This window comes from Lemur catta, chromosome 4, assembly GCF_020740605.2.
Source record: "Lemur catta isolate mLemCat1 chromosome 4, mLemCat1.pri, whole genome shotgun sequence".
NCBI classification, from domain to species: domain Eukaryota; kingdom Metazoa; phylum Chordata; class Mammalia; order Primates; family Lemuridae; genus Lemur; species Lemur catta.
In genome coordinates this window covers 18,237,421-18,258,554 of record NC_059131.1, presented here as the reverse complement: position 1 = coordinate 18,258,554, position 21,134 = coordinate 18,237,421, and the positions used below count along the sequence as shown (strand labels likewise).

At 46.0% G+C, this 21,134-nt stretch overlaps 1 protein-coding gene across 4 annotated transcripts in view; it reads left to right on the top strand.

Moving 5' to 3' along the window:
• The window catches only part of DTNB (dystrobrevin beta), a 220,036-nt gene extending 199,405 nt beyond the window's left edge, over positions 1-20,631 (top strand). For 3 of the 4 annotated variants that reach the window (XM_045549188.1, XM_045549190.1, XM_045549191.1), the window contains 5 exons: positions 10,696-10,855; positions 11,680-11,769; positions 15,084-15,137; positions 18,487-18,521; positions 20,317-20,631. In XM_045549188.1, coding sequence (XP_045405144.1) covers positions 10,696-10,855; positions 11,680-11,769; positions 15,084-15,137; positions 18,487-18,491 — 309 coding nt within the window. In that variant the 3' untranslated portion in view covers positions 18,492-18,521; positions 20,317-20,631. The remainder of the gene's footprint in view (positions 1-10,695; positions 10,856-11,679; positions 11,770-15,083; positions 15,138-18,486; positions 18,522-20,316) is intronic. The other variant, XM_045549189.1, reaches the window with a different exon arrangement.
• Positions 20,632-21,134: the final 503 nt, after the last annotated feature.

The following is a 21,134-nucleotide window of genomic DNA, read 5'->3' as shown; positions in this document are numbered from 1 at the left end:
ATTTTATAGGGATTTTTCTCTCAGTGAGGTCTTTGATCATTTTGCTGAGAACTGGCTTTGAAATCCTGCAATGAGGACTAACAGGGTACCATTTTCTAATAAGCCTGGGCAAACTAGGAGAAACAAACAGAAAGAAGGTAATTCTAATCTTGGAATTTATGAGCTTCCCTATCTAAAAGTTTAAATTTCAACTTTCCTTTGATCTGTGAGTTTATGGTGGGTTTTTATAGGTGATTCTTTATCCCAGAAATGCTGCTTCTTCCTTCCACTAAAAAAGATAACTACATACCTTGCCCCCGACTCTTTAAGTCCTAGAGTAAGATTTGTCTTCTATGTAAAAATTGAGTGTGACTTGAATAGGGACAGAATCATGAAGATTGAGAATCATAACCTTCTACCATTGTCAACAGTGTGATCACAAGATATCCAGCAGTCCTCGAATAGCTGCCTCGTGTCTATTGCAGCATACTCCACAAGCCACCGTGCTGAGTGACAGGTTATGTGTGAACCCTGAGATTCCTGACCTGACAGGGAACAAACAGGTGTCCACTCTCTGTGGAGGGTCCATGATAGATAAATGGATGTTAATATAGTAAGAGAAGAGGGACATCATAAAACTCTGTGGCACTTCTCTCAGGTGTTCAGAAGCCAAGTTTACCTTTAAAAGGTTCTGCTGAACTTAAGCTTGCAGCTGGGCATCTTTGCTAACACGGGAAGGTGTCCCAGCATGTTCTTTACCTGCTGCTCTGCTCACCACCATTTGGTTGTCTTTCTCCTCTCCTCCACCCTCATTCTCCATTGTCTGAGAGGTTCCTAACCACTGACAGTCTTAACTTTTGTCATGCGAGGCAATTATTTCCAACTCTTGCAGCAGGATAGACAGTGCAGCATCAGATAATCCCATCACCTCTCTCCTTTTACTTCCGCTTTGATGAGACAGCTGCATCTTCCTAGCACAGTCACCACCAGCACCATCTCAAAATAGTATGTGGGTACTTTTACCTCTTTTTGAAGAAAAAAAAGGTACAAAGTCTGTTCTTTATACATCCCAGTTCTCTATGCATTCACAGTGCCTTGCCTAAATTTCAGACCTGCAGCTTCTTTCTCCTGTCATTGTTTTTTGTTTTTCTGAGAGAGCCTCTGAAAATCGGCAGCAAAGAGGCCACTTTGTTTAATTTAAATACACTGCAGCAAAATGAAGGTAATTGTCCACACAGGCCATCTGCTACCTGGCAGGTGTCCATGAATCAGAGAGATAGAAATGGAGACTAAAATGTCTTCCATTCGGTTACCATGATAACAGCTTAGCTCAGAGTTTCAGTCGGAGGGGGTGCAGTTACGAGTGCTCCGCAGAGGGCATTAACTCTTAAATCAGGCTTTTTGCCACAAGCCTCTCTGGGCCTGATTACCTGACTGTAACGTGTAGCTAGGAAATGACAAATTCTTACCTGTTCCATGAGGAAAAAGAAGGGAAGGAAATCCTATTTTTGGAGCCCCTACTATGTGCCAAGCACCATGCTGGGGATACCAAAGCATGGCCAAGAACAGTGCAGTGTCATTTTCCTACTGAAGACAGCGCCTTTCTCTCTGTGCAGCTGGTCTTGTGGCCAGTTCTTTCTGCCTCAGCACGTGGGTCCCTGTCTCTGTGCTCAGATGCAGGGCTGCTGAAGGATCAGCCGTGTCCTCAGGGCACCTTCTCTGGCGTTCTCTCTACCTGTTTTGGCTCCAGTATGAGATTTATATTATGGATAAGAGACTAAGTCATAATCCCTGCATTCTCCTTTCTCACATTTCTCACTCTTACAGGAAGTGAAATTGGCTGTCCTGTAGAAAATTGTAGTTAGCTTCAGTCATGAGAAGTCCTGACTGATCCATGTTCCTTTTGGCTTCAAAAACATCGTGCTATGATCCTACCATGCTTAGTTTTCTTCTAGCAGTTTGAGGTGATTAAAAGACCCAGGTACTAATCCTAGCCTTTCTACTGATTTTTTTTTTTGCATGTGTGTGACCCTTATGACCTCTCTAGGCCTCAGTCTCCTCAGATATAAAATGAATATTGGACTAAAACAGGCTATTTCCCTGAGTTCACGAACCCTCTGAAATTATAAGCATGATTTCTGAACACTTTTCTTAAACAAGATACCTTTCTTGGGTTCTCAGTCTTTGCTAATTTGAAAAGCGAAAAGGCAGCAGTCTAGAGAGCTTCTCAGATTGTATGTTTCTCCACCTCTGCATTTCCAACAGAATTGTTTCCAACTACAAGGGACCTCTGTATTCAGAGAACCTGAGATACAGGGCATTTATTGTGTTTAGTTATTGGTTAGGCACATAATTGGCCTATGCTGTATTCAAGCCCTTGTTATAGGTTGTATTATAAGATCTCACTGTCCTTGTGTCAGGAAACCTTAAACACTGGCATGTTGCAAAGCTTCCTTGCTCCACCAGGGTAGCTGCCCTCTTCCGGCAGCTGAAACCCAGGAGCACAAGATTGTTTTATACCCATCATTGGACAGCTTATCCCCATCCTCCTGGAGCCACCTGACTAGTTCCTCCACCTTCAGAGATTTCTGTGTGTTTCTCAGGTTTCCCATAATCTCAAGGTGCCAACTGTGCTGCCCTCCCAGCCTCCCACTGTGCCGCTTATTCTAGATTGGTTTGCATTGAGTGGAGTGCTTGGCAGTCTCCATGGAGAAGGCCCCGTCTCTCTGAACATAAAACCCATCTGTGCTTTTGAGACAAGATGCAGTTGTACAATGTAGTGCTCCATCTTGATTTTTAGTGTATCTTTCTGTCCCGAGCCTATCAAGTGTGAACAGAGAATGAACAAACTCTAACCAGATTTGGAGGTTATCGTCAGCACATTGAGGATGTTGCTCTGCACTGCAGGCATTGTCTCAAACTGCATGTGCACCGCATACTCCAGTTTGCACTCAGGCAATTATTTCAAACTCTATCTTTCTTGAGGTAGCGTAGCCTGCTCCCTGCACCTGCTCGTTGGTGTCATTTGCATGAGGTCTGAATGGGCAGCGGCTCTGGTATGGACTCCACTCGTGAAGAAGGGAAGTTGGAGCAAGTGGAACGGGACCCTGAGATGGCTGCCATGACCCTCAGAAGAGCGTCCTTCACTGACAGAGTGGATGGCATGGAAGCAAAGCTTCAGTTACTTGGCATTTCTGTGTGAGGTTAACTTGGTAAAGATCATAGGTCACAGAATTGTATACCTGAAAACTGCCTCAGATGTCATCTAGTTGGATCCCCTCAATTTACAAATGAGAAGACTGAGCCCCAGAAAGTATACTGTGTGTGCTGCACATTCAGAAGAAGAGACTTGGTCTCTCGACTTCTCATTCCATGCCCTTTTCCTTGAACCACACTGCCTCCTTAATGGTCACCCGCAGTGGTGGTAAGAGATAGAACAGAGCCCAAACCTCCCCTCCTTTTTAGAGTCACTGAATTCCCAGCTGAGAAATGTCTCTAGGTCCTTGCAGTTATTGACAAAGGAAAGAGGTGGAATCTTTCAGTGTCAGGACAGGCTGATGTACTCAGAGCCCTCCATGCATTTGCAGATCGGGAAAGTGTTTTCTGGGTTATATATCCCTGCCTCTCTTCTCATCCACAGGTCTCTTTCCTGGGGTCTTTGGCCTGTCTTTCTGAGAGCCTCTGGTCCTGGTCTCCCATATCTCAAAATTCCTCCACCATCTCTCTGTCAATCAAATGTCATCATATGGGACTGATCTAATAATCTATTTTTAAAAATTAACCTTAGCATTTGAGTTCCCTATTGCTGCATAACAAATCACCCCAAAACTTAGCTGCTTAGGAGAACAAATATCTATTACCTAATAGCTTCTGTGGGCCACCAATCCATGGGCTGTCTTCCTGGGTCCCTCAGCTCAGCATCTCTCACACAGCGGCAATCAAGGTGTCGTCCAAGGCCACAGTCACCTCAAGTCTTAGCATTTCGCACGGTTGTTGGCAGGATTCAGATCCTCGCGGTTTGTTCAGTGCTGTCTGATGGCTAGAAGCTACCCTTAGCTCCTTGCCACAGTCTGGCTCCTGAGACGGCAGCTGGCTTCACCGGAGAGAGCAAGAGTTTGTGCACAAGACAGTCAGAGTCTTTTATAACCTAATCTTGGAAGTGACATCTCATTTGTCTGATTTATTTAGAAGCAAGTCACAAGGCCCAGCCCACAATCAAGGGAAGGAGATCACACTAGGATGTGCAAACCAGGGGAGGGATCACTAGGGACCATCTCAGAGGTCTGGCTACCACATTTAGTTATCCAGTTAAAGTATTTCACATAAAGATTTGCTGGTGCCTGATAGATTTATTATTCCCTGGAGATTATTGCCTGCTCTGGCTACTTTCCCACTTTCCGTTACAGAAGAAAAAGGGTCAGAAACTTGATGCACTTCATTGTCATTTAACAGGTATTTAAGAATTTACCTGGCCGGGCGCGGTGGCTCACGCCTGTAATCCTAGCACTCTGGGAGGCCGAGGCGGGTGGATCGCTCGAGGTCAGGAGTTTGAGACCAGCTTGAGCAAGAGTGAGACCCCCGTCTCTACCAAAAATAGAAAGAAATGATTTGGACAGCTAAAAATCTATATAGAAAAAATTAGCCAGGCATGGTGGCGCATGCCTGTAGTCCTAGCTACTCTGGAGGCTGAGGCAGTAGGATCGCTTAAGCCCAGGAGTTTGAGGTTGCTGTGAGCTAGGCTGACGCCACAGCACTCACTCTAGCCCGGGCAACAAAGCGAGACTCTGTCTCAAAAAAAAAAAAAAAGAATTTACCTGTGCTAAGCACATTGGTGCAGAAGATGAAATTTAAGAAGTGAGATAGTGCTGTGACGGGGAAGGACAGGGTTCTGTGGGAGCATCTCAGAAAGACCTCATCTCATCCTAGAGGAGGTGACAGCAAGGCTGATACCCAGAGGACCAGTAGGAGCCCGTCAGACAACACAGGGGAAAGTAATGCCCCTGGCAGGGAGAAGAGCAAGTAGACCCCTGACAGCAGGAAAGAACACAATCCTTTCAACAGATCGAACGAGGCTTTGCCAGTCCTTTTGCTTTTTTGTCAGAACTACCCAGTAGCAGATTTAGTTGACATCCCTTGCATAATGTAGACCTCATCCAAGATCAGCTTCAGTGTCTAGGCTCCTGAACCCTCAGCCTCAGGCCTGGCTAAGGCATGTGCATATTGATGGGCTATAACTTGTGTCTCTGACCCACCCAGGATGCCAAACTGGTATACTCTGCCCAAACCAGAATTTGCAAAGATGCCCTGACAGCTCTGTCCTAGCATCATTTTAATTCTGTGTGATCCTAAAGCCAAGGGCTGGGTAGGAGACCCAGGGGAAATGATGCCTTCCCAGCAGTCTTAGCTTTTTTCTTTCAGCTTCTCTCAACAAAGGCGACTTCTAGAATCTGGTTTTCATCTTCCTTAGAAGGCATGTGCTGGGCAGTGATCCCAGGCAGAGGGTCTGATTATTTTCAAGCTGAAGGTGGGTAGTAGGTTTCACTTCCTAATCCTAGAGTTTTAGCCGCATGTGGCTGTCTACTCTGCCCATCCCTGTTGTCTCATCCCCCTCATCATTTTCATATTAAAATATTTGCAAAGGTTCAGTTTCATGTTCCTCAAAAGCAGCCTATATGTTCACCTTGGGTCTTGTGACTCTGGCATGCAGCCCTCAGGCAGCAGTGCCTGGCCCAAGTCATACAGAGGGAGATTTATGAGTACTCACCATGTACTTAACGCTGGGCTGGCCCTCTGAGGGGACGGCAGATAACTGTCACACAGTGAAGCAAGTTTAAATTTCACAGGCCGTTCTTTTTCTTTGGGTTTAATTTCCATCTTGCGTTCTCACTCTGTCTGAGCTAGACACTTAATCTAGGCATTTCCAGGCAAACTCTGAAGCCAGTCTCTTAGAGATTCTTATCCCCCTTCTCATGCCCTGAGATTGTACTTTGCAGACTTGTACTGTGGAACTGTGGCTTCAGTGGAGGCATGTCCACACCTCCAGCTTGATCTGTGCTTGAGATCTGGACCACAATTGGTTGTCCAATCATGTCCTTGGTTGTGGCCAGGCCTGATTCTTGCAGGCAGCACACCTCGTTCCATGACTGCAGCTTCTGAATTCACAGGCTGCCCCAGCTCCCCGGGTCCACAAGTGATCCCATCAAGGCCCTCACCCCTCTCTGAGACTGAGAGACCACTGGGCTCACTACATCGCACAGTCACCCTCATACCACGGTAAGCCTATGGGAAAATCACTGGCTGCTGCAGTGCAGCAGTCTTTCCTCAAGGGTGCCCGAGCAACCCAGGCAACCACCTTTTTCTGCTCCACTCAGCCCTCAGAGGCCCAGGAAAGGCCCTGGGCTCTGCCAGTATCCACCACTTTACTGATCTCCCGCATCCTAAACCATGTAGCCTCATAGGACTTTCCTGCGAAGCCAGCCCACTGCAGTGGGCTCTCTTGCCCTCTCTGCAAATTCTCTCACCTCTCTTCCCAGATTCCTTAGCTAGTTTGGATTGGAGCTGAAACCACTAGGTCTGGCTACTCTTGTGCCCTTTCCAACTGTCTTACACCTGGAAGTCAGCATCTTTAAATCTTAAAGGTCATGAATTTTATCCATTATTATTTGCCCACTCTCCCATAAAAATGGACAAAAAGCAAGGGGTGATGGGGATTATAGGATAAAAGGTCCCCAAAATACAATGATTAGTATGTGATAATATAGTGTTATCTGGCCAAAACAGGATTCATGATATGTTGATTAACTAACTGGGAAGAGAAGATACATAGCCTGAAAAAGTAAATAATAATAAAACGTTTTACAACAGCTGACAAAAATAAAAGAGAATATTTCACAAGATAGAACATATTTGTCAATGGAAAATTATTATAGAAGTTAAACAATAGTAAAAATATGTAGCAAAAACAGATTCCATAGTATCCCATAGTATGGATATATCACATTTTGTTAATCCATTCACCAGTCAGTGGGCTTTTGGGTTGTTTCCACTTTTTGACTATTAAATTGTTGCTAATGAACATTTGTGTATAAGCTTTGGGTAGACATGTTTTCATTTCTCTTGGGTAGATACTCGAAAGTAGAATTTGCTTGGGTATATGGTAAATTTAGCTTTAACATTTTAAGAAACTGCCACACTGTTTTCCAAAATGGTTGTACCTTTTACACTCTCATCAACAATGTACAAGCATTAGTTTCTGCATATCATTGTCAGTCTTTTTGATTGTAGCTATCTCAGGTGGTGTTAAGTGGTATTACATTGTGTTTTCAGTATCCATTTCCCTAATGACTACTCATGTTGAACATTTTTCATGTAATTAGTAGTCTGTCTGTACATCTTCTATGGAGAAATGTATATTCAAATCTTTGCCCATTTTGTAACTGGGTTGGGTTGTCTTCCTATTATTGAGTTGTAGAGGTTTTTTGTTTGTTTTTTATTGTTTTTTTTTCACAAATTCCTTATCAGATATAATTTGCAAATATTTTTCTCAGTCTGTGGCGTATTTTTCTTAATGGTGTCTTTTTTATAATAGTTTTATTGGCATATAATTCACATACCATACAATTCATTATTTTAAAGTATAAAATCCAGTGGTTTTTAATATATTCGCAGAGTTGTGCAACCATTATCATAAACAATTTTTCAACACTTCGTCATCCCTAAAAGGAAACCTTGTACCCATTAACAGTCTCTCATCCTTCCCAAAACCCCTATGCCATCCCCAGATAACCACCAAACTACTTTCTGTCTCTATGGATTTGCCTATTCTGGACATCTTGTACAAATGTTACCATATAATACATGGTCTTTTGTGACTGGCTTCTTTCAATTAGCAAAATGTTTTCAAGGTTGATCCATGTCGTAGCATGTATCAGACAGTATTTCAGAAATGAAATACTTCATTTCTTTTTATTGCCAAATAGTATTCCATTGTATGAATATACCACATTTTATTTAAATCATTCATCAGTTGATGGACATTTGAGTTGCTTCCACTTTTTGGCTATGTTTAATAATGCTGATATGAACATTTGGGTACTGATTTTTGTGTGGATATATGTTTTCAGTTCTCAGGGGCATATACCAAGGAGTGGAATTGCTGGGTATTACAGCACTCAATGTTAAAACTTTTGAGGAACTGCCAGACTGTTTTTACATTTCTCCCAGCAGTATATGAGGGTTCCAATTTCTCCACTTCCTTGCCAGTATTTATTATCTGTCTTTTTTATTATAGCCATCCTAGTGGATATGAAGTGGTGTCTCGTAGTTTTAATTTTCATTTCCCTAACACTTAATAATGTTGAGCATCTTTTTGTGTGCTTATTAGACATTTATATATCTTCTACCTTCTTTGGAGAAATGTCTATTCAGACCCTTTGCCCATTTTTAAATTAGATTATTTGTCCTTTCATTATTGAGTTATAAGAGTTCCTTATCAGATATATAATTTGCAAAAATTTTCTCCCTTTCTCTGGGTTGTCTGTTCACATTCTTGGTGGTTTCCTTTGAAGCACAAAAGTTTTGCTTTTGATGATGTTCAGTTTGTCTAGTTTTTCTTTTGTAGCTTGTGCTTTTGGTGTCATATCTAAAAAGCCATTGCCTAATCCAAGGTTGTAAAGCTTTCCCCCCTGTTTTCTTCTAAGCATCTTGTAGTTTCAGCTCTTACATTTAGGTTGTTGATCCATTTTGAGTTCATTTGTTCACATGTTATTTAATGATGTCTTTTGAAGAGCAAAGTTTTTAATTTTGATGAAAGCCAGTTTATCAATTTTTTCTCTTACATATCAAAGTTTTGGAGTCACAGCTAAGAAATCTTCGCCTAACCCAAGGTCACAAAATTTTTTCTTATGCTTTCTTTGAAAAGTTTTATAGTTTTAGCTCTTTTTTTTTCTTTTTTTTTTTTTTTATTTCAGCTCTTCATAGGGGTACAAAACCTCAGGTTACATACATTGTCCATGTCCCACCCATCCCCCTGAGTCAGAGCCCCAGGCACGTCCACTCTCAAGACAGTGCGCCTGGCATACACCATGCAGTCATACCTCCATCCCCTCCCCACCCCACCTCCCCATCCGGGGAATGGTCATGCTTGAAGTTTTAGCTCTTGAAGTTACTATGATCTATTTTGAGTTAGTTTTTATATACGATGTGACGTAAGGGTCTAAGTTCATATTTATTTATATCATAGATCTCAGAAAGTATGCTAAATGATGATAAAAGCAAATTGCAAAATGATATGTTCAGTATAATAGCATTCATGCAAAATTTAAAAGCATGAAATATATATTATTCATAGTTATATATGTACACTTAGGTAAAAAGTTTTCTACCAAAATCTTTGATAACAGTTGCCTCTGAATAGATAGAGGAAGGAATGGGACAGGAAAGAATTAGTGATCAAAGAAGTCTTTAGATTTATCTATAACATTTCGTTGAAATAAAATTGATACAATATTTATAATTATCAATTTGGAGTGGGTTATTAGTTTTCTGTATTTTTTATATTTCTGAAATTAAAATACACACACACAAATGATTCCAAGTAAAAACCACAGAGAGCAATCTGTTTCTGTTCAGTGCCCACACGGCTGCAGTGCTGAGGTGAACCTTGTGCATTCAGCCCATGTGCCTACTTGGGGCAGATTCTGTTTGTATGTGGGGTTTCTGATCTAGATCCCCAGAATGATAACTATCTTCATTTGAACTCAGTCTCACACTTTGGCTTATATTTTCTCAGTTTTGCTTCTACAGAAAACCCCAGTCTACCTGCCACACTCAGTTCCCCTTGCTCTGAGGGGAGCAGCGGATCCCAAATCTCAGGGAGCTGCCCTGAACTAGTTTTCTTCTTTTATTTATTTTTTCCCATTGTTCCAAGCTTTCTCTAAAACCATACCGTGGCCTTCACAAGGAAAGTTCGGTTTCTACTTAACATATGTCCATTCTCACCTCGTCCCCACGAGGTGGCCCACGGAAAACCTCGCTCTGTGTGTTCAGCAGGTGTAGCGTGCCAGGCCTTGATGCCCCACTCTTGGGAAGCAGCCTGCAGCCGAGGTCCCGACACACACTCTTGGGAGCACATTCCAGGTGGCATGGGAGCTGTGGCTTGCAGAGCGCGTGCCGCTGCTGTGGAGTCGTAGGGGTTACTCCCCTGTCTCCCACAGGCGAGCTGTGCCGCCTGACACAACGCTCTTACTCTGTTCATCCTTGTTTTTCTTCTATAAAATGGATACAAAAATATATGCCCTTTGTACCCATGGGTTGTTGGGGGACCAAATGAGAATGTGTACACGAATGTGTTTGCAAACAGACATGAAAGATGTTTGTGTGTTATTTCTCCACTGTGTGAGCCAGCCCCTCCCAGATCCCCAACCCAACCACTCTGCTCAGTCTGCCCGACAGTCCTCCTGTGTTAGCCTCTTCTTCCCTCCCATTCTCGGTCTGTTCCGTGGTGTTCTGTCCCCCCACCCCGCCTCTTCCTTTTTTCTCTTTTCTTCCTCTCTCTAGTCCTGGAGGCAGCCTGACCTCCTTCTTTCAAACATGATCATGTACCACTGAACTGAGGCCTTTTGGCTGGCTCAGACTGACTGAGAAAAAGGACTTTCTCCCTTCCTCAAAGAGGTCAGATACCTGAGAGAACATGTTTTATCTCTTTGAATCTCCCAGGCTCAAGCCACAGGGTCCCCACGTACATCTCCCACTCACGGGGGCGGCCGCCCGATGCCTATGCCGGTGCGCTCCACGTCGGCCGGCTCCACGCCCACCCACTGTCCACAGGACGCGCTGAGCGGAGTTGGGGGAGACGTGCAGGAGGCCTTTGCACAAGGTGAGTTTCTGGATCAGAGTACAGTGGGAGCTGAAGGGGCTTGGAAACATGTACAAGTTTCCTGCTGAGATTTTTCTAGCTTCTTTTCTTTTGTGCTCTTAGATTTAAATGATCAAATTTTCACAGACAGTATAAATAAGTCAAGTGCTGGCCCCTTCTCCTAGACGGGCTGATCTTCAACGAGAGGTCTGCGGGCTTTGTGTATGTGCCAAGAACAGGCCTCCTGGGGTCCTGTGCTCTTCTTTCTAGGTTGTGGGAAGCACCTTGTCCTTTGGGCTTTGCTTCCTCCAGAGGAATTGGATGGAATAATTCCCAAAGTCATGTATTTGGCATAGAAGGTTTTTAGAACAAGCATAAGAAGAAGGGGTGGTACTCCAAATAGGACCTTGCTGAAGGCACAGTGAGCATGGAATTGCCACAGCCGTCTGAGGAGCTAGACACCAGCAATGCTAAGTCACTGGGTGGGAGTTAAGAAAGAAGTCTCATTAGGGTTGGGGACAAGGAGGTGGGAGGTGTGCTGGAGAGGAAAGTCCCACCTGAGGCTGAGGAACACCTCGGGGGGAATGCCTGTTCTGGAACCCAAGTCTTTTCATTGTATGGTGGCTACAAAGCATGGAGTTGATAGGTCCTGCTCTTCAGGCCATGAGGCAGAGGGAGAGAGCACAGTGGACTTCGGTGCCTTGTGTTCCTGCTGTGCCTAGGGGGGGGTGGAGCTGCCCCACCCGCTTAGGTCCACAGGCCTGGCAGAACTGAGGCATTTGCTGGGCCATCTCTCCTCCATGCGCACCCACCCCGGCATTGCCATCTGCTCTGACTCCCCTCAGGTACGAGGAGGAACCTCCGCAATGACCTGCTGGTGGCTGCTGACTCCATCACCAACACCATGTCATCCCTGGTGAAGGAGCTCCATTCAGGTGAAACCCAGAGCTCCTGCCCAATCTCCCCTTCAGCACCCACGCCCTTCCCCTTTCCTCCCTACACCAGCAGAGCCTCACCACCTGGCACACCCCTTCATCTCACCACTCAGCTGTTGCCTTCCAGGAGCACGCTGGACATCTCCACCCCAGAGCCCTTCCCGCACAGGATCGCATAGAGACGATGACGCCTTCAGGCTTGTCTTAAGAATGCCCTTATGGAGCAAACACAATGCTGAATTTAAAGAAATCCAGCCCTTTAAGCGCAGTTAGGCTCCCCCACACACTCTGTCCTCCATCTGTGCTTTGTCCGCAGCCACTCTCTCCCCAGGCCTGACTGCCCGGCTCCTTCTGAAGCTTTCCCGGAGGTCTGGAACCAAATCAGCCACAAAAGCTTCAGGACTTTCTCCCAGCTGCCTTTCTGCTCTCTCCTCTCCGATTTGGTTTTGAAACCCTACTCCCTCCTTTTGTCCGTGACCAGGCTCAGATTTCACTCGAAGTCCGTGACCCGAGTCTGTCGCCTCCGCTGTGCCTCATGTTCGGTCTCACCTGTGACTTCTTTCTCAGCTTCTCCATCACTCAGCCACTTCAGAGACTTCCCAAAGACCTTCACCTCATGGCATGTCACCTTACATAAAACCTAGGAAAGACAGAGAAAATAAAAGGCCATTCATATATCATCATATCTCCAAGAATCCCTGTGACTCCATCAGTTTACGTAGCTGCCAGATATTTACTAATTATTTTACAGTGGGGGGATTTCCACATTATGTATTAAACAAATGGCTTCCCTTCCTAAGTGCTATAGTGCTTTTAAATACCTTGAAGTAGCTTAACAGGGTTATCACATAAAAATATAAAGCAGCTTTTCCATGGAGCATTTAAACACATACACTTATTCTAACACTCTTAGGGAAGATAAGCCTTGGGTGTTTTTTCCGACCTTTGTAGGAGAAAGCACATGCCTTTAGGGTTGTCATGGGACCAGACCAAGGTCTGGCCCACAGTTTTGCTCTCAAGACTGCCTAAGAGAATGAGTGTGTGGCCTAAGTTGGTCTTTCCAGTTAAGGTAAGATGCTGATTCTCTTGCCCGGGCAGCTTTATGGTGTCACTTCTCCATTCTGGTAGTTTCTCAACCCCAAACAGAAGCACAGCCCCTGCCCCACACACATAAACAGAAGAGGTCATGGCCTTCGGGAATGACTTCACAAGTGATTAGAAGGTCCTTTCCCCATAGCTCCCTACTGATGCCAGAAATCTCACATTGAGGGAATTTCTTAGGTGATTTCTGGCCATGGAAATTAACTACATTTGTGCCTCATGGCCACTTAGTAGGGTTTATGCAAACTAAGTGGCTCATGAGCTCATCACACGAGGCTGAGAGGTAACTGGATATCATTAAACATAAACACATTGAGACCAAACAGCTTCACGAAAATTAAAAGTTTATAGGGATACTCAGCAATCTCTCATAGTAGAAAAGGATTGTTTTAACAAAACTGTGGAGTATAATTTGGAAGGTATCTCAGAGATCACATTGTCCAGTCCTCTTAACTTTAGAAATGTAGTGAGTAATTATCAGAAAAGTGATCTGCCTGAAGTCATGCAGCTTGAAGGGGCAAGGCTGGTCCTAGAACTTAGGTCTTCAGAACAGTAAGCCAATGTTTTACTCCACCTATGACAAGATGTCAAACCCAGAGTCCTACAGGGGCCTCTTCCCCTGATGCTCTACTCTCCCAAGCACTGAATCCACACATAGCACAGTATCCCTGTAAAATGCAGAAATAAACTCCCTTGACATGTGAGAGTGACCATTTCTCAATGAATGGAAGAGCCTTGCCCAACACCCACACCTTTTTACTATCTCCTTGATAGTATTAATAATTTTACAGGTTTTTTGTTAGGATGAGAGTAGATATTCAGATTATCTTTACGTATATTCTTTTTTTTTTTTTTTTTTTTGAGACAGAGTCTCACTCTGTTGCCCGGGCTAGAGTGCTGTGGCGTCAGCCTAGCTCACAGCAACCTCAAACTCCTGGGCTCAAGCAATCCTACTGTTTCAGCCTCCCGAGTAGCTGGGACTACAGGCATGCGCCACCATGCCCGGCTAATTTTTTCTATATATTTTTAGTTGTCCAGCTAAGTTCTTTCTATTTTTTAGTAGAGATGGGTTCTCGCTCTTGCTCAGGCTGGTCTCGAACTCCTGAGCTCAAACGATCCGCCCGCCTCGGCCTTTCAGAGTGCTAGGATTACAGGCGTGAACATATATTCTTTATAGTATACACATGCTATATATATCCATAGTTTGTCCTTCTTGTCTTTTAAAAAATATTTCACAAATAACAGTATCCTAGAATTAGAAGGGGTCTTAGAAGTCATCTATCCAACTTGCCACCCAGTATAAAAGTCCTTTGTTTGAATATTTCCAGTGAGCTCATCCATGACCAGCTCTAATCAGTGGAAAGTTCTTCCTTAATTGAGAGCCAAAATCTGCCATTCTGTAACTGATTTATCCTTGTTCCCCTCCTTGAAAACTACCCAGAATAAGGTCAGTCCCTCCTCTGGAGGTTAGCCTTTCGAGTGTTTGATGCTACGTGGCATGGCTCTTCCAATGTCTTGTCTTCTTTAGCCTCCTATACCCAATTCCTTTAGCCATTCCAAATGTGACATGATTTTCACTTTACCGTCCTGCTTGACCACACAGGATGTGGCCCAGTTTTCCAAGGCCCCAATTCAAAGTGAGCGCCCAGGCCAGAGCACACTGCTATCTATCACAGGGGATCTCATCCCTGCAGTGCCCGGGGCATCTGTGGCCCCTTATGTAGGCTCCTGGGAAAGCACCTTAGATGGCATTAGCTTTTCCTACACAGCCACTTTGCACTGCACAGTCATTTTAAGTTTGTCATCAGCTATAACCTCTGGATTTTTTTTTCAGAAACCAGTGTTAATCTAGGTATTCCCCCACTGTGTACTTTTATGGTTTTGCTTTCTTGAACCTGAATACAAGATTTTAGATGTATCCCTGGTAGATGTCATCACCTTAGGGAAAACAGGGATAGAGTAGAGGCAAGCTCCCCCACACCCCTACCCTAGTCACCTGAGCCAGCAGCAGTGGACTCAGGGCTTATGGGCTTCTATTCAACAGTGCTGGGGCATGGACCACACAGGTGCAGACTGGATGAGTTTGAGCACCCTTGGAGGCCTGCAGCCACAAGCTTTTAGATGGGGTTTCATCCCAAGCTTCAGAAGTTTCCCTCCTTCTATGCTTGTGCTGTGCTGAAGGGTCACTGGCCTCCTTGGACTTGTTTTCACAGCAGAGGAAGGTGCAGAGGAAGAAGAAGAGAAGATGCAGAATGGGAAAGAGAGAGGTAAAGGCAGCTCAGCAGTAGCCCTAGTTTGAATGGGGAGCAATGCTATGTAGCCCGGATGAAACCCTTTATTTCTGCATTCCTTCCTGCTGCCACTTTTCCCAAAGCTTTCAGACCCCACAGTTCCTTCTACCTGCTTCTCCCATATCTCACGGTCAAGTCTTACCCTACAAGAGGTAATGTCAGTCGATCAACAAAAGCTTCCTGATTTCCTGATACCGTGATAGATGGTTGGGATACAGGAAGCAGATACAGTAAAACACAAAACATGACCCCTTGCCTCAAGGAGTTTATAATCTAGTTAGGAAAGCAAGACTAAGATATGCAAAATAAACAAGAGATAAAATGAAATGACAGAAAAAGTTAATCATAAAACTTTGAGTGTTTAATACAATAAGGGTTTCTGAAAAGGAAGAGATTATTGTGAGCTAGAATAGCCAAATGGTTTTATGGCTTCATTGAAGAATGAAAGAAAGTTGTCAGCAAAGGACAATGCCTTCCTAATTTCATTTTATATAAAACCTTTTAATATGTGTCACATGGGAAGAGCACTGAATGATGTTCGTGTGTGAGCCCATGTAATCCTTAACAACACTGTGAGATAGAGCAGAATATTCCCATTTTACTGAAGAGGAAACAAGCTCAGAGAGATTTCGTTCATGTAGCTATTACACAGCAGAAGTTGGGCTTGAACTGGGTCTTTCTGACTCCCAACTTCATGCTCTTAATCTTCATCCTTCTATGTTATACTGAACAGATAAAATTCTCTTTGGACGTTTGAGAGTTAGCTATTCTTTCTATCATTAATGTGTCTGTTGCTGGATTCCTTCACAGTGTAAGGTCCTCAAGGTGGAGATTTTAGTCTATTTCGTTCATGTTGTATTCTCCTTGCCCAGAACAGTGCCAGGCACTTAGTAGGCTGTCAGTAAATGAACAAATGGAAGGAAGTAAACAGGGTGATGTGATAGAGAGCTCCCTATCAGGGAGAAGAATGGAGTTGTCACCCTAAGAAGGCAAAGGTAAGGAAGAGGAGGAGGGGGCAGGAGCCCTCACAGGTGCCTGCCTAATGCTGAGCTTGTAACACACCCTCCTCCTCTGATTTCACTCTAGGGGTGAAATCACCTGCCAGGGAATAAATGGCAGAGCCTGGATTTGGCCCAGGTATCTCTAGCTTCAACGCCCATGCGTTAGTCTGCGCAGAACTAGTAGACTAAGTGGAGTGGAAGGTCGTAAGGAAGGGAGAAGGTTGATTGGGAGATGCGGGTGAGGACTCTGAGATGGAAAGAGAAGGCCTGCAGTGTTGCTGGCCCAGAGGGGCTAGTGTGGATAACAGAGAGAGGTCTTTGGAGTCTCAGGGGGCAAGGAATTTGTTGGCAAGGGGCACTGAAACTGCTGAGGAAGACACTGGGAGAAGAGGAAAAGCATCCTGCAGGTGCTGAACTCATCTAGTGCATCAGAGCCAGGCCTGGGGAAGGTGGACAGCAGCTGTGATGGATTGATGAGAATGACATACTTGGCAATGATGTCAGAAGGTAAAAGTGGAGAGCAGCAGTGAGGCAAACATCCAGAAATGCTGCGTAGAAATGTAGAGATGACCGATGTCCCCATGCAGACAGGAAAGAAGGCAGAAGGGCATGAGGTGAAGAGGAGATACACAGAGATAAATTTATACTATGTAAACACATGCTCCGAACACATGCACACAAGCACGCTCCAAACAAATCCCAGCATTCATGTGGAATATTCTGTCTGAAGACGTAACAGCTGCTTCTTTGGCCTCCTCTCCCAGGCACCCTCCCTTCCCCGGTAGCTTTGTCCATGGCCTCTCCTCAGTCTCTCTCCACTCCCCCAAAGCAAACCTAAGACTCTGCCTGTCACTTAGGCCTTGGCCCTGGCCCCAGTCTAAAAGTGGGCTGCATCTCACACATGAATTGGGTGTGGTTTCCCCTGCCAGGCACCTCCTGGCCCCAGGGGTACACCCAATTTGCCTGTCAGCATCTCTTCTCTGTCTATGCATCTTGCCCTTGGATCTCTCTCTCTCAGTGCACATACCAGAGTTTGTGTGTGTCTACATGAAACCTTTTCATGCAAATGCCTGAATTTTTATTTCTGTGGCTTTTTGGTGTCATCCCTAAGGGCAAGAATGTTAAGACTTGTGGTGAGAGATAGCAGAGTTTTAAAAAATATGTTTGTCAACATTATATAGGTCCTAGAATATGTCCCTGAAGCTACAATTTAGCCCTTAGGTGGGTGTAGTTACAAGACTAAGTGTCTTTATGGGTGGACTTTCTGATTCTCTGCCATAATCTAGGCATGAAATTTTACTGTAGACTGACCTAGTAGTAACTATGGTCATCTGGGCATTAGGGGTCAATTACTATCAACCATAAAGAAAGAGGGAAAGAGAGAATATTTGCTTCTTTGGGGTTAAAATCATGCTGACTTAATTTAAACACAACCTGGTCAGCACCAGGTCAAGGCAAACATTGCTCAGTACAAAACCTGTGAGAGCCAAATGGGCACTTTTTAAGAATTCACACCAACCCAGACTTTCCAACCATAATCACTCCTACCTCATGCCTCTCCCTGTTCTACCCTGGCTCTGTCTGGCTGCGTCCTAGGGAATGCTTCTGCTCCATTGGGGAACCCTTCCTCACCCTGACTGTAAGCAGGACTCCACAGATGAAGGAGAGACTAACACAACTTAACCCTCATAGCCCTAAAGTCATCTCGGCTACTCCAGAGCCTCCTTTATGCTCCTGTGTCCTTCATAATCTCCTCTCCCAGGACCTGCCCATCCCCAGTGTTGGGAGCTGTAAATGCAGTTTGCACACTTACAGAACCCTGGTGCGTGTCTGCACAGCAGCGGCCCTCTGTGAGAATAGACACAGGCTGTTGAGGGTCCAGGCAGCGTTGAGATTCCAGGGTGAGCTACAGCATGACTTGGCATGCCGCAGCAGACGCATATGCAGGAGGGAAAGACTGCCCCAATCAAAGGCTCCCTTGTTTTCACTTGGTTAACTTTCAGAACCAGATAACCTTTGCCCTCCGAGGTAACTAACTGCTCCCTAAGTTTAAGGGGGCTTTGTTTCCACTTCATTATTATTATATCATTTTCCCTCTCTCCATCTCTGTCCCCGTGGCTACTTTCTGGCAGTTGTAGATAGTATGACTGTACCCCATTACCATACCTGGTCAGGAAAAGTCAACATTCAAGTAAAAAAGGGGAGAGGCAGGTCCAGAAGTCCCTGGGGTGGGTGGGTCAGGAAAGCCCCCTACGGGAAGGTCCAGGCGGTGAGAAGACCCTGGGTGTGACCTCGGTGTGTTGTTTCTGCCCGTGCTGCCACAGGTTAGCGGAGGAGCCCAGACAAAGAGGAAGCTTGGGTGAGTACACAGTGTGTCCCCGCCCTTCCCCAGCCCTCTCCCTTCTTACTTAGCGTCTTCATTTCCCCATCAGTCATGGGTCCCAAGCCAGGGCGATCTGAACAGCTGGCGATGCAATTAGCATTCTCTTCACAGAGCCCACTGCACCTTCCCCTCTGCCCCAGCCCTGCCAGCCTGCCCGCCTTGCCCTGCTTCCGGGCTGGGGCCATTCTGCCCTGCACTGTCTGTGGCATGACCTGGTGTCCCCTGTGTCGGTGTGGCATTGGCAGACCTGACACTGCTGGCTGAAACAGGCCCTGGTGGCTGATCGCGGCCACCTCCTGGGCTGCTCTGCCTCCCGTGCTCCTCTCCCTCAGCCAGTGCACCTCTGGATTCTGTCGCCCAGCACTGCACCCTGTCCTAGTCCCTGGCCCACAGACGCATTTGAGTCATGCAGGATCACAGTGACTGCAAAGCTGACCCCCAGGCATGGGGCCTAGCCAAGCACCTTCTCACTTCCTAAAGAATAAATGAATAAAAGTGCCCATTGCCTTTAGGAATTAGTCATTCCCATTTTTCCATCTCAAGACCTTAACTCTTTCCAGTCCCAACTCCAAGATACTGCAACTTCTGGGTCAGCTCCCTAAAAGGAAGGGATGAAAGTAACTGGATGATCAGTCAGTTCATGACATTTCCTTTAAGTATAGATTCCTTTGGTGCAGCCATAAGGCTTCTCTTCATTTTTATATCTTTTCTTCCTTCCCCTCTCCCACTTCTAATTTTTAAAAATTAGGCAGCTGCTTCAGGGTTAAAAAAAAAAAAAAAAAAAACAGGGCCACAGCCCCACTATCCAGAAAAGGAACTTCTCAGACCCTTCCAAGTAGTGTCATCCCAGTAGAGCCTCCAGGCCCTCCCCCAGCCTGCCCCTCCCCTCCGCTTGCTCCCGCCCCGACCTCCCTGCAGTTGCAGCCTGTGCTGACTTGGGATCAGGCAAGCCCTGGGGTGGGCAGCACCTGGGCAACACACGTTCCCTGGAAGTCACAGAGCCTCAGGGGCTTGGAGAGAGGCTTCTCCCTAAACTCACTGTGCACATTCAGACAAGGCCCCTCCCCACAGCAAGCGTAGGCTGCTGCAGCCAACTAGGGAGATCAAGAACTGACTCACCCTGCAGGAGCCTGTGAGAGCCCCTCTTGCGCCCTGGGGCAGAGAGGAGCTGGGGTGTAAGGCAAGGTGTCAGAGCCATCTTGCCCACCCACCCCCTAACCTAAGGCCCATACTCGGGAACTCGGTGCTGGGACTGGGATCAGCTGGGTCTTCTACCTCCTAATTCTGTCCTCTGACCCACAGTCAGGCGTTATGAGAAACCATCAGTCAAAAGTCACATGAAAAGCATAAGAACTAAGATGCCTCAGTTTCATGGACTTTCCATTCTGCTCTCTGCTGGCCTGAGGCTAAGTAAGGCTTCCTTCTGGTCCTGTCAGTATTTATAGGCACATCTGGGTCCTCTTTGCCCTTCTCCTGGGCCACAATTCTTCTTCCCAAGAAACCACCACATTCCAAACCTTGCATTTCAAACACCATTCTGTTCATTCTTCCATGGAAACATTTCCTGACCCAGTGACCTAAACAATGGCTGCAGAAGAAGACTGTAAGTACCACAGGGAAGAGAGGATGCCCCTTCACCCCCACACTCAAAAGGTGCAGAGCATGCTAGCAGCCCCATTCTTGCAGATCCTCTCGTTCCCAGCAGATGTTTAGAGGCGTTTGCCCTGAACCTCAGCAGTGGCCATGACTAACGTTAGTCTGTCTTGCACAGGCACAGAGGACGAGGAGCGAGCTGGCACCAACCTGATGAAGGCAAGGTCTTCCCCCAGAGGCACATTCCTATCCATCCTTCCGCTGCACACCTGGACCAGGCTTGCAGGCTGCCAGACGTCACTCCACCCGCCAGGGAGAGGGGAGCCAGAGCGGTGGGAAGGTGGGGGACTGCGAAGTGCAGCTGGTGGGCCTTCCCCTATAGCCCTGCATGTACTAGCATCTCCAGCACTCCCCTCAGGGCATGGTCTCACTTGTGCGTCAGGAGCTTACCAGGACGTTGAAAAGAGAAAAGAAAAAGCACTATGCTCTTGTATGTTGGTGACCTGATGGATCTCTTCCTGGCGTCTGGCCAGCACGTGGGGTGTGCCCTAGCATGGGGGCACGTTTGCTCCTTACCTTTGACCTTTAAAAACCAACAGGTTTCTTCTATCGTGCAAAGAAGCGTCAGGCCTTGCTCAGTTCTATAGACATTCACACCCTGGCCACAGTGCTAAAAATAGCCACACACTGGTTAGGCTTCCGCCTGCCCCGAGGATGCAGCCGCTGCTCTGCAGCCCGGGAGGGAGGGGCGGCCGGCGGCTTCCTCCGCGGGAGGGGCTCGGGGAGCGGAGCGGGCGGGCTGCCTGGGGCCGCCAGGGGGCGCTGCTCTCGCCGCTTCTCCCCTAGGGGTTCCGTTCGGCTCGGGCACACGTGATCCTCGAGTCCAATTCCTGGTGATTTTCATTTATTTTTTTTCTCCTCCCTAGGCTCCAGGATGTTATTTTTAGTAGAAGAACTGCTATAAATATTTATAAAGGGCAGTGACTGGTATGAAGC